Below are 15,867 nucleotides of genomic sequence, written 5' to 3' on the forward strand. Positions count from 1 at the left end.
CCTCTGAGAGAGAAGAACGGTCAGCTGTTGTAAACACAGCTGATCGTTGTTCTCTCTGAAATGATCACAGAGCGCCTGTGATCCTTCTATATAGGATCACAGGTCTCTATGATCATTTCACAAGTCCCTCCCCGTACAGTTAGAAAACACTCCCCTAGGCTCACAATTAACCCTTTGATCGCCCCTGGGTTATCCCCTTCCCTGCCAGTGTCATTATTACAGTAACAGTGCATATTTTTAGCACTGATTACTGTAGTAATGTCACTGGTCCCCCCAAAAGTGTCAAAAATGTCAGTTAGGGGTCTGATCTGTCCACCGTAATGTCGCAGTCCTGCTAAAAATCACAGATCGCCACCATTACTAGTAAAAAAAATAAAATAATGATAACTTTTGGGCAAACCAATCAAAATACTCTTATTGTGATTTTTTTTTTTTTTTACCAAAAATATGTAGCAAAATACAAATTGGCCTAAAAAGATGAAAAAGTTTGATTTTTTAATTTTTTTTTTTTTTGGAAATGTTATATAGCAGAATTTGAAAAAAATAGTTTTTTTTCAGAATTGTTGCATTTTTTTGTTTATAGTGCAAAAAAATAAAAATGGCACAGGTGATCAAATACCACCAAAAGAAAGCTCTATTTGTGAAAAAAAAAAATGACCTGGTGATTAAGGGGGCAAATCCTTCCGGTCCAGAAGTGGTTAATATGGACATTGGTTCCGGTGAGAACTGTCTGAAGGGGTAATTCTCTGACTATGTAAAGATTTACTCTCACCACCTACTGCAGCTCCATGGCAGAAAGTGAGATCAAATCTCCCTAACAGGGCACAGACAGAAAAAATTAGCTTGCAGAGACTTTAACTCTTCCCTACTGTATGAAAAACTAAAATAAATAATTTGGGCTGTAGGTTCTCACAGTAGGGGTCCAGTGCGTCCCTGTTCTCCAACCCGCATCCAATTTGCACTAGTGTGAACCCAGCCTTAATAATCATGTTGCAGCTCTGGGAGTAATATTTCTTGGTAATAATATCTCGGTGAGTGTTTCATATTTGCCACTAGAGGGCACACCACACAAAGTGAGACTATCCATTACAGCCATTCTCATCCTTTTTAACATGGAGGAACCCTTGAAATAATTTTCCGATCTATGTGAACTCCTGCTAATAATTATTGTATATACAGCTAAAGGTACATTAACATGATGATCTCTGGAAAGAATGCTCCTTACAACTTATGTGGTAAGAATCCCTATTTACAGATAGATAACAAGTCGCTGGTTTCAGTGGTTACTTATCGGAGAGGCAGAAATTGTTCTTTGCTCAAGCAACCCCTAGGAACCCCCAGAGAAACCCCAGGGTTCCGGGTAACCCTGGTTGAGAAAGAATGGCATATTACAAAGCATGTCAGATCTTTCCTGTTGCATCAGAGGGCTAAGATGGGGGCAGGTGGGCATTTGCCTCCTGGGCCAGTAATAAGGTAGTCTTATCTGGTGTTCCTCAGTGGAGATACTTCAATATTCAGAGCAGGATCTGGAGTTAAATGACACCTGCTGGGAAATCTACAGCTACCCTATCCCCACTCTGATCAAACCAACTGGCAGAAGGAAGTCTTTCAATACCAACCTCCTTTGTGACTTTAGGATGACATGTGACCAAATGCTGAGAACTGCAGAGAAATGTACTGCAGAAAGATGTAAAAAGTTACGATAAACCATGGTCTTTAGCAGAGGGCTCCAAAGTGCGGCCTAGGGGCTGGATGTGGCCCTTTGCTTGACTTGCTCCAGCCTTTGGGAACTATTCCTCCCATGGACACTAATGATGAGGCACTGTTCCCTCTGCTGACACCAACAGATATTTAATATAATATGTCTCCCATACCCTTAGATGACATTCAATTGGACGAAACGTGTCGGGTTGAGCTACAGTAGTGACAGAATCGTACCTGCTAGGGTGATGACAGTGCTGATTTTTCTACTTGCCTGATTGTATCTGCCTTGTGTGAGTAGTATAATTTTATAATAAACTGATGAAGTTTTATACTACTACACTATGAGTTCCTTCCTTATCTCTATATTCCCCTGAGCTTCTTCTGCGGAGTGTTCTGGGAGACCTTATTCTGTGTCCTGAAGTGTGCCATCCATGTATCCCAACATGGATCTCTCCTAAAAAGTGCAGCCTGGCCTCCATATCTGAGGTCTTACCTGTAAGCAGTTTGTGAGTGCGCACCTGGGTGTGGAGTGGCATATATATAAGAAAATTGGGGCAATATACACATTTAGAAGAATTTTCTTGCACTGTTCACGTTTTATTTAGACTGATTTTGCACTGTTCACTTTACTGAATTATCATCTTTGGACACTTTTTGATGAATTGGATTTAACATGATTTTTATGCAATATCCCTATGCTAATGGATTGTATTATTAATTTATTTGCACTTTGTTTGACAGCGCAACAAAATTATTTGTTTTATAGATATTTAATATAAATAGTATACATTGTTCGGTAGTAAGGGAGGAGACTGGAGGAAACAATTACTTTAATGCCTGGAGTTCTGCTTTCAGCCCTCCAAATGGGTTAATCTGGTACATAGGAATAAGCATCACAGATTATATACAGAATCTGCATATTGTTTTTATTTAGGAAAAAAAAAATCAGTGCTACTGCATGGTAGGAAAAAAGCAATAGTAAAATTGGGAAAATATGTAGTAATATAAATAAACTAAAATTTGCCATAAAATATATTTAACATTACTTAAAAAAACATAAATAAAATATATTAGTTACCTAATACACCATGACCTTATTATACATATATAACCCTTACAAAATTATTTTTACAGTATCTGACAAAAGTAAGTACACCCTCACATTTTTGTAAATATTTTATTATATCTTTTCATGTGACAACACTGAGGAAATGACACTTTGCTACAATGTAAAGTAGTGAGTGTACAGCTTGTATAACAGTGTAAATTTGCTGTCCCCTCAAAATAACTCAACACACAGCCATTAATGTTTAAACAGCTGGCAACAAAAGTGAGTACACCCCTAAGTGAAAATACCACATTGGGCCCAATTAGCCATTTTCCCTCCCCGGTGTCATGTGACTCATTAGTGTTACAATGTCTCAGGTGTGAATGGGGAGCAGGTGTGTTAAATTTGGTGTTATCGCTCTCTCTCTCATACTGGTCACTGGAAGTTCAACATGGCACTTCATGGCAAAGAACTGTCTGAGGATCTGAAAGAAAGAATTGTTGCTCTACATAAAGATGGCCTAGAGTAGACTATAAGAAGATTGCCAAGACCCTGAAACTGAGCTGCAGCACGGTGGCCAAGAATATACAGCGGTTTGGAGGAGTGGAAGAGGACTCCAATGGCAACCTGTAAAGCTCTGGTGAACACCATGCCCAAGAGGTTTAAGGCAGTGCTGGAAAATAATGGTGCCCACACAAAATATTGACACTTTGGGCCCAGTTTGAACATTTGTTTCTAGGGGTTTATTTACTTATGTTGCCAGCGGTTTAGACATTAATGGCTGTGTGTTGAGTTATTTTGAGGGGACAGCAAATTTACACTGTTATACAAGCTGTACACTCACTACTTTACATTGTAACAAAGTGTCATTTCTTCAGTGTTGTCACATGAAAAGATAGAATAAAATATTTACATAAATGTGAGGGGTGTACTTACTTTTGTGAGATACTGTAGGTTCAAATAATTTCTAAACCCTGGGAAAGGGGGAAGGGGGGTAACCATCTCTTTCCACAACTTCATGGATTCCCTGCATGCTTTGCTTTGCAGCTTCTCCTCGGCTGTTTACTTTCCAGTTCTAAAGACTATATACCCCATAGTACCTTGCTGCCTGCATGCAGTGGTTCCTGTACTGACTCCGCCTCCTGAAACTCCTCCTCTCAGCGCCTCTGTAGTTCAAATTGGGCCCAATTTGCCATTTTCCCTCCCCGGTGTCATGTGACTCGTTAGTGTTACAAGGTCTCAGGTGTGAATGGGGAGCAGGTGTGGTAAATGTGTTGTTATCGCTCTCACTCTCTCATACTGGTCACTGGAAGTTCAACATGGCACCTCATGGCAAAGAACTCTCTGAGGATCTGAAAAAATAAATGTTGCTCTACATAAAGATGGCCTAGACTGTAAGAAGATTGCCAAGACCCTGAAACTGAGCTGCAGCACAGTGGCCAAGACCATACAGCGGTTTAAGAGGACAGGTTCCACTCAGAACAGGCCTCGCCATGGTCGACCAAAGAAGTTGAGTTTACGTGCTGAGCGTCATATCCAGAGGTTGTCTTTGGGAAATAGACATATGAGTGCTGCCAGCATTGCTGCAAAGTTTGAAGGGGTGGGGGTCAGCCTATCAGTGCTCAAACCATATGCCGCACACTGCATCAAATTGGTCTGCATGGCTCTCATACCAGAAGGAAGCCTCTTCTAAAGATTGAGAAAAAAATGCGAAACGTATGGTTAGGAGACCTAATCCCTAAATTTCACAGAAAACGTGGACTTTCAGGGGCACCTCGTAGAATGAACCAAAGCGACTCACAATTGATAAAAATTATCATTTTATTACAAAGAAAATTATTTAAAAAGGAGTGGGGAGGAAAGACAATCCTCACTCAATACACATATACAAAACAGAAGAAAAAACGAATTCTAAAAGTGGTGACCCAAACAGTCTACTAAACCAACTAAGTTTGAAAGGAACAGGTGGTTCGGGCTGTAAGGAGATACTTGACTAATTACAGAGTCATATCTGATCAACGGATCATTACAGAGTCATATCTGATCAACAGGTCTACGCGTTTCGCAGCGTGCTTCTTCAGGACCAGCTTGTGTCAGAAATTCTGCTCAGATAGTGCAGCAAACGCCTCCCGGGTGGACATAGAGGATGCGGTATGAAAAGGAACCATGTGAAGTGGGTCAAAAAGAATACCTATTTGGGGGAATCTGGCGGTAACCGATATATATATATATATACGATTCAGTAGAAAAAGTTCCAATGAGCTGCCGAAGGAAGCCCAGTAATGGAAAAAATTATTGAATGTGTCAAGCCCCCAAACAAATTCGCATGTAATCAATGTGGCAAAAGTCTCAAAAGAAAAAACAGTCTTATAAAAATACTGATGTTGGTATTCTGCCCCAGAAAGAATCAACTCTGTATTAGCCCCCGTTCACACTAAGGCGACCTGTGAGGCGACCTGGTCGCCTCACAGGTCGCCGTAGGTCGCCTTCCATAGGGAAGCTGCGGACCCGTTCTAATAGGAGCGACACAAGTCGCTCCGACTTAGAAAAAGGGTCCGGAGCTTCTTTGGGGCAACCCGCAATGTTATGAAGTCCGTGGCGGCCGCTCCGAGTTCGCGGCGCGCTGCTCGCTCCGCGACCTCGGAGGTCGCCCCACGAAGTCGGATCGTCCCAATGTGAACGGAGCCTTAGGCTCATGAAGGGGGTAGTTTCAAAACAGGTGGAGAGGAAAAGGTAAGTAGTAATTGATTTGTAGCCAGGTGTACAAGTATAAGTACAACCATACGTTTCGCATTTTTTTCTCAATGTTATTATTTGGATGATGGCACTTGTTGGGTAGTTCATTTCTTTTTCTATCCTCTTCTAAAGATGATGCACAAGAGAGCCCACAAAAAGTTTGCTGAAGACAAGCAGACTAAGGACAGGGATTACTGGAACCATGCCCTGTGGTCTGATGAGGCCAAGATGAACTCATTTGGTTCAGATGGTGTCAAGCATGTGTGACGGCAACCAGGTGAGGAGTGCAAAGACAAGTGTGTCTTGCCTACAGTCAATCATGGTGGTGGGAGTGTCATGGTCTGGGGCTGCATGAGTGCTTCTGGCACTGGGGAGCTACAGTTCAGGGTTAAGGCAGTGCTGGAAAATAATGGTGGCTGCACAGAATATTGACAGTTTGAGCCCAATTTGGACATTTTCACTTAGGGGTGTACTCACTTTTGTTGCCAGCGGTTTAGACATTAATGGCTGTGTGTTGAGTTATTTTGGGGGGACAGCAAATTTACACTGTTATACAAACTGTACACTCACTACTTCACATTGTAGCAAAGTGTCATTTCTTCAGTGTTGTCACATGAAAAGATATAATATATTTACAAAAATGTGAGGGGTGTACTCACTTTTGTGAGATACTGTATAATAAAGATGTGACTTTACTAAAGGATGATGCTGAACTAACACTTGTGGGGATTGCTGAGTTACAGGATAGTTAGACCACAGCTCAGTGATATACATACTTTGTATGTGAATTGAAGTTTTCTTTTTTTTTTTTTGGGCTGGCATGTCCTTTCCAGTAGTCCATGATACTTTACCGTGTATGCAGGGTTTATTCCTGGCTTCCCAAGCAGTCATTAAAGCACAATTTTATTCTCTCAATCAACATTGAGGCTGAATTCACACAGAGACCTGCCGCAGCGCTTTACCACTACGATACGTCTCCATTTCCGGCTGCAGTAGGGGGCAGTGGGGGTTCACAAATCAGTGCACCACATGGCTCCCTTTTTTTTGTACAAACTTTATTTGAAGTTTACAAAACATACAGATCATTCATAGTAATGCACTGTATTGCTGTACATTGCCGTGCGATTCAGCACGGTGCCCTGCAATAAAATGCAGCATAGCTGCCTTGCACAGTAAATGGGACACTTAGAAAACAATTGTTTCCGGTGTGTCCCTGCGGTGGCAGATGTTTTACCATGCGGTAAAACGTCTGTCACCACATATAGTGTAAATTCACCCTGATTATTTTTTATTTTTATGCTGTTAGCATTTAGGCTACATTCACACCTGAGTGTAGCGTTTTCACGCAGTTTTTACCGCGATTTTACAGCGATTTTTACTGCGTTTTACAGGCGTTTTTACAGGCGTTTTTTGTGCAGGCGTTTTTAGATTGAATAGAGACCAATGGAAAACGCCTGTAATCTGCCCAAAAAGAAGCTCATGTACTTTTTTGAGCGTTGGCCGTTTTTGCTCACAGCGTCAAAACGCTCAGATGTGAACAGGGGCCATTGAAATGAATAGGATTTGTCTTGTTGGGCGTTTTGAGAGCTGATCCTAGAGCAGAAAAACTCCCCCAAAACGCCTACATGTGAACGGAGCCTAATAAATCGATAGGAAAGTATATTATATATACTTGTCTTTAATATTTTTTTTTTTACATTTCTTCAGCTACTTTCTGGTTTCTGGCCTAGACAAATAATGTCATACATCCCAGGAGTTTTCAGGATGGGAGGAGGGGCTTCCTCAGCTAAAGACACCCTCATGCCTGCATGCCTGAGCTAAGGGCAGATGGATTCCAGGAAGTGAATTCTACATCAATAATTCGCCCTTACTCAAGGTGGCCTCTGCCAGAAATGCTAGGGGGTGTTTTTCAAAGTGATTTCTCAGCAAAATAAAATCTGGAGACATGGATGGATGGGGGGTTTGCTTTAAATAATAAAAATGAATTAAATAGCGTTTTTTTGGTTTGTGGCGCTCAAATGCAGTGTAGTTCCACTTTAAAGAATATGGCACCACTCATGAACCCCCGCTCACATCACTTTCGCTGTGCTGACCTGTTTATCTGCCTTTTGCACATAGCCGAAGTCATGGAGACAAATTCTCTATTCCTACTGAGCGTGAGACCACCCAATGGAATCCATCAGAAAAAAAACCAGCATGACCTCACTTTTCTTGTGTTTATGGTGGAGGCACCACCAACATCAAAATGTATCTATATTTACAGTATTACCTGTAATCTCAATCAATCACCAGTCTTTGTTTTTTTGACAATGAAAAATTAAAAAAATTCATAAGCTGCCTTTGCTGAATTCCTAACTGTCCATTTGACCCTGTGACTAAAATACTTTGGGGGTTATTTACTAAAACTAGAGAGTGCAACATCTGGTGCAGCTCTGCATAGAATCCAATCAGCTTCCAGGTTTTATTGTCAAAGCTAAATTGAACAAGCTGAAGTTAGAAGCTGATTGGCTACTATGTACAGCTGCATAAGTTTCAGAGTGCTCCAGTTTTAGTAAATCCCCCCCCCCCCCCCCGTTAAGTCACTGGAACAAATACACAGCAGCACTTCGTCTGGACTTTGATGGTTGCAAACTTATTCCAAACCTGTGAGTCAGAAAGTAATGAAGTCAGGGCGTAGCCAGGAAACTAGCAGTTCCAAAAAGGAAACCAGAATTATTATCCCTACGTTTCTGTCCATACATATTTCATTTTTGTATTTGCTAAATCTGTTTTTAAATTATTAATGAAGGACTTAAATCCCAACTCGGGGGTCATTTTTTTCTTGTGCAATAATTTTTATTGAGTTTCAGAAAAGTTTTACAAAGATAAATTGGATAAGTGAACTTAAATTTCACATATGCGTGACATGGCGATGTTAACAATGTAGCCCGTAACCATATATAGCATAGTGTAACAAATCCTTTAAGGGGCTCAATCTTTAATGCCCCCTTTGGCTGTAATAAGCTGTAGTAAGCTGCAGTACCCTTCTTCACCACTAGATGTCTTTAGCATTCCAGGTTAAATGAAGCTCAATGACACTCACACAGAAGACTATGAGTGCAGGGTGTCAAGGTCCAACCCCCTTAGCACGGCACACTGCAAACACAATGTATTGATGCAGAGAGTGGCACTGCATGATCCAAGACTTGGGGCAGCAGAGAGTACTTTGTGGATGGAGGGGAGGCCATGTGACCAGCTTCTAAACAGTAACTCCACTTTTGTTGAGAAATAAACTTTCCCCTCTGGGTGATCTATGTACATTGCAGGGATTTTAACAAACTTTGTTGCAGGTTCCTCCTACCTTTTGTTATTCTGAAGAACTAGCTGTTTGTCTGTGTCCATGTTCAAAGTAAATCTAATAATAGTGGTTTATATTTATCAATCAGCTGCTGCACCTGCAGGACTCTAATGAGGAAATTGGTAAGATCTGCATCCCTTTAGATATGATTTGTCTTTGGGAGTATCTCATCAAAAATTACAATTTTGTTGCAGAGGATGCTCAAAATCTGACTTGTATCAATAAGCCAATCACACATGCAGGAAATTAAATTTCTGGGGGGTGTTCTGTACAGGTGCAGGTCCAGATTGCCATATTGCATTGCATTTTACAGAAAATTACAGTGCTGCAGATTTTAAAGGAAATGTCATTGTTAAAAATGTTTAAAAGAGAAGTATGGGATTCATTTTTATTTTGGAATCATACTTACCTAGGTGAATGCAGCATTGGTCCTATGCTGCATCTGTCCCCCATTGGCTCTAACCCTGAGAACTGAGCGATCAAACACCACTGATCGCTTGGTTCTCAGAGCTTCCTGAGCAGAGAGCTAGTGACTCTCATTTATCGGCTCTCTGCTCTGCCCCCTGGGCAAACTGGAGATCTGAGCTGTGGAGGGGGAGGGAGTGGCCAGCTCAGGCTCTCAGGGGCTCGCTGAGAGACTGAGCCGGGTGCTGGTTCTGGCTCCTGGGGCGATCCCGACCATATGGTCACTATCTTCACCGAGCCTGGACTGGCTCTGTGACATCAGCCGGCAGCGGACTTCTGCTGAAAATGGGTCACAAGAGTGCAGAAAGAGCTGCACTCCTGTGATCCACCGGAGAAGCACAGCCAAACGAGATTTGGTTGTATTTCTTCTTTTATAACAATATGACTTGTGTAGCAATTGTATACGCTATATATATATATATATATATATATTTCATTGGCTCTCTGCTCTGCCACCCGGGCAAACAGGAGCGCTGAGCTGTGGAGGGGGAGGGAGTGGCCAGCTCAGGCTCTCAGTGGCTCGCTGAGAGACTGAGCCGGGTGCTGGTTTAGGCTCCTGGGACGATCCCGACCATATGGTCACTATCTTTACCGAGCCTGGACTGGCTCTGTGACATCAGCCGACAGCGGACTTCTGCTGAAAATGGTTCACAAGAGTGCAGAAAGAACTGCACTCCTGTGATCCACAGGAGAAGTACAGCCAAACGAGATTTGGTTGTATTTCTCCTTTTATAACAATATGACTTCTGTAGCAATTGTATACGCTATATATATATATATATATTTTTTTTTTATTTTTTTTTTCCCCACAACAAGTTGAGTTACCCTTTACTGCACTCAAACGACTTTAGACTCCCAAAGCCAGTAGAGCCGAATGCATATTTGTAAACCCCAATTCTGTGCTTTATAAACGCGTATTTTGTTTTTTTTTTCTAAAACAAAAAGCTCCACTATGGCTGTGGTGAGACCCTACAGCTGCTTTATGATCGGGGGGCCATAAATGCCCATGGGAAGCTATGAGACCCTGAACATTGCATTGGTGTCTGGATAGTTGTTGTTGATAATGAGTAGATATTTCAGGATGACGGCTTACTTTTTGCACCATGACCCAGAGGAATTTACCTCTATCCCTGTGGTGACACTGTTGCCCAAAAGACCTCACCCTTTTGCTCTTCTGACTTAATCTGAATTAATATCAACATGACTCCTCTTGCTGCTAAAGTAAGTAATCCCATTATGGGAAGTATTGGAACACACCAGCAGACTGTGTAATTTCCCCTGACATAATCATGAGGCGCCCATTTACGAAAGGCAGCGTGCTCATTGGACTTGCTCTTCTCCTCGTAGATCTGGACTTTCTGTGCAATGTTTTCTTACAGCCATACGGCAGGGAAACTCATAAATTCACAGTGACAGTAAAGTCACAGTCTCACAGTAAAGTGACAGTAGCAGTCGACGCAGCGATCTCTCAGTTCCCTGTCACTAGAGCTGTGGTTTCCTCTGAGTTTCAAAGGACCTTCACGTGACTTACTTGAAATGAGCTACAGGCCCATTCCAAGAAGAAGTTGAGGCAGTCGCTCTGATAAAGGACGGGGGCTCACAAAGAGCTGCTCACTTCTCTTCACCTGCTTGTCGGACCCACGGAGGGTCATGGAAGATTGACCTTCAGCTTCCTCCTTGCGTTTGGCCCTGGTGCTTCTGGCTACCAAAGCTGCCTTCATCCTAAACCTTCTTTGACAGCACCAACGTCCCCATTGAATGGACTTAACCTTGGCCTCTGTGGTTGTTGGTGGGCTTCCTCGACTGCAAGCGATGTTCTGCCATTGTTCTCTGGCTGGCTGAAGACTTTGTTTTTTAATCTTTTCCTGAATCTCAGCAACCTCGGAGTCTGCGTCCCATCAACCAACTGCGGGTACCACCTCTGTCCCCTCCCACCCCCTGACTGGTCCCTGCAGTCATCTAATGTATGCACTATCAACTCCCAGCTGCTTAATCTAGACAGAATGTCACAGAGATCACCGCCGTCCATCAGCTCCTACTCCAGGAGTGCACCCAACACATCCGGGTCAGAGGCTGACGCTCTATCACAGGTACAATGCTTGGGTATACTTCCAGTGGGCTTTTGTAGTGCTCTTGTTGGTGCTGATTTGCTGATTTTTATTCATTCTGCTATAGAACCCTGTAGCTTATTTAATATTTAGTTTTCTCTTAGTTGTTATTGATGGTTATTTTTATTAATACATCAATTGTTTATCATGTATTTTGTTTTTGGAAGCAGTTTTATTATTAGATTATCATATGATAATTCCAAGTTTCCGAAATAAATATGGAGCAGGTTCTATTAGTTCATATGTCTTAAAGTCGCAACATCATCCGTTGGTTCCCAACAATGTAAAATGATTGTGGGGTGACTGAGTCTACCCGGGAAGGGGAATTTACTAAAACTGGACGGTGCCTTCATTTGTTAAAAAATAAAGAGACCGGAGAGTGCAAAATCTGGTGCATTTCTACATAGAAACCAGGTGCGGGAACCTTTTCCATGATTAGGGACACCAGCAAATACCCCATGATGGACTTTTTTTATGCAAACCAATGGTGTTTATCTTAGGCTGGTCACTATTGATTCAGCCTGAATTCACAGTAGATGTGGTGTGAATTGTGAATTCACAGGGATTTCGCTGTGGTGTGAATTAACAAGAATTTTCACATCTAAATCGCAACCCGTCCATGCGAACTGATTGGTTTCCAACAATGTAAAATGATTGTGGGGTGACTGAGTCTACCCGGGAAGGGGAATTTACTAAAACTGGACGGTGCCTTCATTTGTTAATAAATAAAGAGACCGGAGAGTGCAAAATCTGGTACATTTCTGCATAGAAACCAGGTCCGACAACCTTTTCCATGATTAGGGACGTCAGCAATACCCCATGATGGACTTTTTTTTATGCAAGGCAATGGTGCTTATCTTAGGCTGGTCACTATTGACTCAGCCTGAATTCACACTAGATGTGGTGTGAATTCACAAGGATATTCGCATCTAAATTGCAACCCGTCCATGCGAACTGATTGGTTCCCAACAAAGTAAAATTATCGTAGGCTGACTGAGTCTACCCGGGAAGGGGAATTTACTAAAACTGGACGGTGCCTTCATTTGTTAAAAAATAAAGAGACCGGAGAGTGCAAAATCTGGTGCATTTCTGCATAGAAACCAGGTGCGGCAACCTTTTCTCGTGATTAGGGACACCAGCAGATACCCACATGATGGACTTTTTTTTATTCAAACCAATGATGCTTATATTTGGCTGGTCACTATTGATTCAGCCTGAATTCACACTAGATGTGGTGTGAATTCACAGGGAATTCGTTAAGGATTCAGCACCGCATCTAATCGTGAACCGATTGCGAAGTGTATGTTAAGTTAACCACACCCTGCATCCAGTTTGCAAAACGCAACGGGTGTGAACATTCTGGTGTGGACAAATGGTGCAAATGCAGTGCAATTTGAGCCATAAAAATCCATAGCTCAAATTGCACCCCAGAGACACTGCATGTAAGTCGCACAGGAATGTGCTGCGATTCCTGTGTGCATTACATGCGGTGTCTCGCACCACAGCAGTGAGACCCACGCTCAATGACAAAGCCAGGTGACTATCTCTTCCTTCTCCCATCTTAATAGCCGTAAACTTGCGTTTTAGGAAAATGCTTATGTCTATGGCCAGCTTGTGTCCTGCCTTGTTCCTACTGCTTCAGATTTTTTAAACTTTTTGAAAAACATTTGTAATCTTCTAATCACACATTTTTGAACTGCCGGTTTGGTTTCCTTCGACACAACAATGATTGACTTTGAATAGAAATAGAAGACTCAAAATATGTGACTATTATATGTAAACACAAACATTATCGGCTCATTCACACAATCAGGCGCTTACGTGGTTTATGGGCATTCCCACGCATGCCCTAGCATTTCCAAACAGCAGATTTTAGGGCAGCCAAATGAATTTCATAATCGAACGTGCCCTATGCAGGTTAAGTCAGCAAAATAGGTGCAAGCATGATTTTTCAAACCAAAATGCACAGTACTGCGGTACCATGTGTAAGGTGTAAACGTGTACCATGTGTAAGGTGTAAATGTGTGTAAATGTGTACCATGTGTAAGGTGTAAATGTGTGTAAATGTGTACCATGTGTAAGGTATAAACGTGTACCATGTGTAAGGTGTAAACGTGTGTAAATGTGTACCATGTGTAAGGTGTAAATGTGTACCATGTGTAAGGTGTAAACGTGTACCATATGTAAGGTGTAAACGTGTACCATGTATAAGGTGTAAACCTGTGTAAACCTGTACCCATGTGTAAGGTGTAAACCTGTACCATGTGTAAGGTGTAAACATGTACCATGTGTAAGGTGTAAATGTGTGTAAATGTGTACCATGTGTAAGGTGTAAACGTGTACCATGTGTAAGGTGTAAACGTGTGTAAACGTGTACCATATGTAAGGTGTAAACGTGTACCATGTATAAGGTGTAAACCTGTGTAAACCTGTACCCATGTGTAAGGTGTAAACCTGTACCATGTGTAAGGTGTAAACATGTACCATGTGTAAGGTGTAAACGTGTACCATGTGTAACACATGTGTAAACGTGTACCATGTGTAAGGTGTAAACGTGTACCATGTGTAAGGTGTAAACGTGTGTAAACCTGTACCCATGTGTAAGGTGTAAACCTGTACCATGTGTAAGGTGTAAACATGTACCATGTGTAAGGTGTAAATGTGTGTAAATGTGTACCATGTGTAAGGTGTAAACGTGTACCATGTGTAAGGTGTAAACGTGTGTAAACGTGTACCATATGTAAGGTGTAAACGTGTACCATGTATAAGGTGTAAACCTGTGTAAACCTGTACCCATGTGTAAGGTGTAAACCTGTACCATGTGTAAGGTGTAAACATGTACCATGTGTAAGGTGTAAACGTGTACCATGTGTAACACATGTGTAAACGTGTACCATGTGTAAGGTGTAAACGTGTACCATGTGTAAGGTGTAAACGTGTGTAAACCTGTACCCATGTGTAAGGTGTAAACCTGTACCATGTGTAAGGTGTAAACATATACCATGTGTAAGGTGTAAACGTGTACCATGTGTAAGGTTTAAACATATACCATGTGTAAGGTGTAAACGTGTACCATGTGTAAGGTGTAAACGTGTGTAAACCTGTACCATGTGTAAGGTGTAAACATGTACAATGTGTAAGGTGTAAACGTGTACCATGTGTAAGGTGTAAACATGTGTAAACATGTACCATGTGGCAGGTGTAAACATGCGTTTCTGCAGTGGACTGTCCTCCGGCTTCACTCACCTCCAATGCAGCTATGGGCTTTACATCAGTCTTGATGATGTGTGTAAGGGTAGGCGTCCCTATACTTTTGGTAATATAGTGTATTTTCGAACCCTATTTCTTGTCCATTGTAATTTGTAGGCTATGCAAGTGCAAGTGTATTGACCTGCATTTGATGTGTGTGTGTCATGATGGATATGTGAAAAAAAAAGTATAAAAATAGTTTATATTGACTTGACACTTCACAGAAATGTGCACTCGTTAAAACAGAACTAAATCCACTTAACAGAACTCTCTTAATCAACATTAGCTGTTTTTAATCCTTTTGCTGCTAGTGCTAGCATTGGCAAATAGATAGAGAATTATATTATATTTACTTGCTTTACATTTTTTCAGTTGCTTCCTAGTTTTTTGCCTAGGCCAAAATGATGTCATACTGCCCATGAGCCTTCATGGGCATTTTTTCCTTTCATCTAAAGCAAGGGAGGAGGGGCTTTCTTGTTTAGCTAAACGCATCCTCCTCCCTGCATGCCTGAGCTAAGGGCAAATGGATATCAGAAAGTCAATGCTACATGAATCATCTGCCCTTGCTCAAGATGGCCATGGCTAGAAATGTCTCCATGCACACTAGGTTAAAAAAACTCTCCTAGCAGCAGCAATTAGTGTTTTTTTTCTGCCTCTAGAAGCAAATAATACTATTATGTTATCCTATGTGTCAATGCACACTTTGTAGTATAGAGGCAGTTTTTAAGCTCATCTTTTAGGAGCAGAAAAAAAACTTCTCTGGTTTTCTGGTTTGCGTTTTAAGAGCGTTTTTCCAAAAACACTGAATGCTTCTACAGACTCCTAAACGCTGCTAAGAGCTGCCAAATAGCGCACCCCTAATAACATGATTTATCAGCGGTCAGCAGAACTCCCTGCTGACAGCTAAATGTAAACAAAAGAATGTCGGCTTTAAAAAAAAAAAAACTGTGTGCCCCCCCCCCCCCCCCAGTCCATACCAGGTCCTTCGGGTCTGGTAATGATGTTAAGGGGAACGCCACGCCAAGAAGAAAAAAAAACATGGGCTCCCCCCCCCCCCAAAATCCATACCAGACCCTTAGGCCTGGTGTGAACTTGGAGGGTAACCCCACACCAGAATGTTAAAAAAAAAAAAACGGCTTGGCCCCCCCTCCCCCAATATCCATACCCATATCTGAGCATTCAGCCCAGCAGGCCAGGAAAGGGGAGGGACAGCAAGCGCT

The 15,867-nt window shown here is 41.9% G+C and overlaps 1 protein-coding gene across 1 annotated transcript in view; it reads left to right on the top strand.

Moving 5' to 3' along the window:
* Positions 1–10,786: 10,786 nt before the first annotated feature.
* Positions 10,787–15,867, top strand: part of BATF3 (basic leucine zipper ATF-like transcription factor 3) — a 39,085-nt gene continuing 34,004 nt past the window's right edge. The window contains exon 1 of the mRNA XM_082251368.1: positions 10,787–11,380. Coding sequence (XP_082107494.1) covers positions 11,294–11,380 — 87 coding nt within the window. The 5' untranslated portion in view covers positions 10,787–11,293. The remainder of the gene's footprint in view (positions 11,381–15,867) is intronic.

The sequence above is a fragment of the Pelophylax lessonae genome, assembly GCF_965119305.1.
Source record: "Pelophylax lessonae genome assembly, chromosome: 3".
NCBI classification, from domain to species: Eukaryota; Metazoa; Chordata; class Amphibia; order Anura; family Ranidae; genus Pelophylax; species Pelophylax lessonae.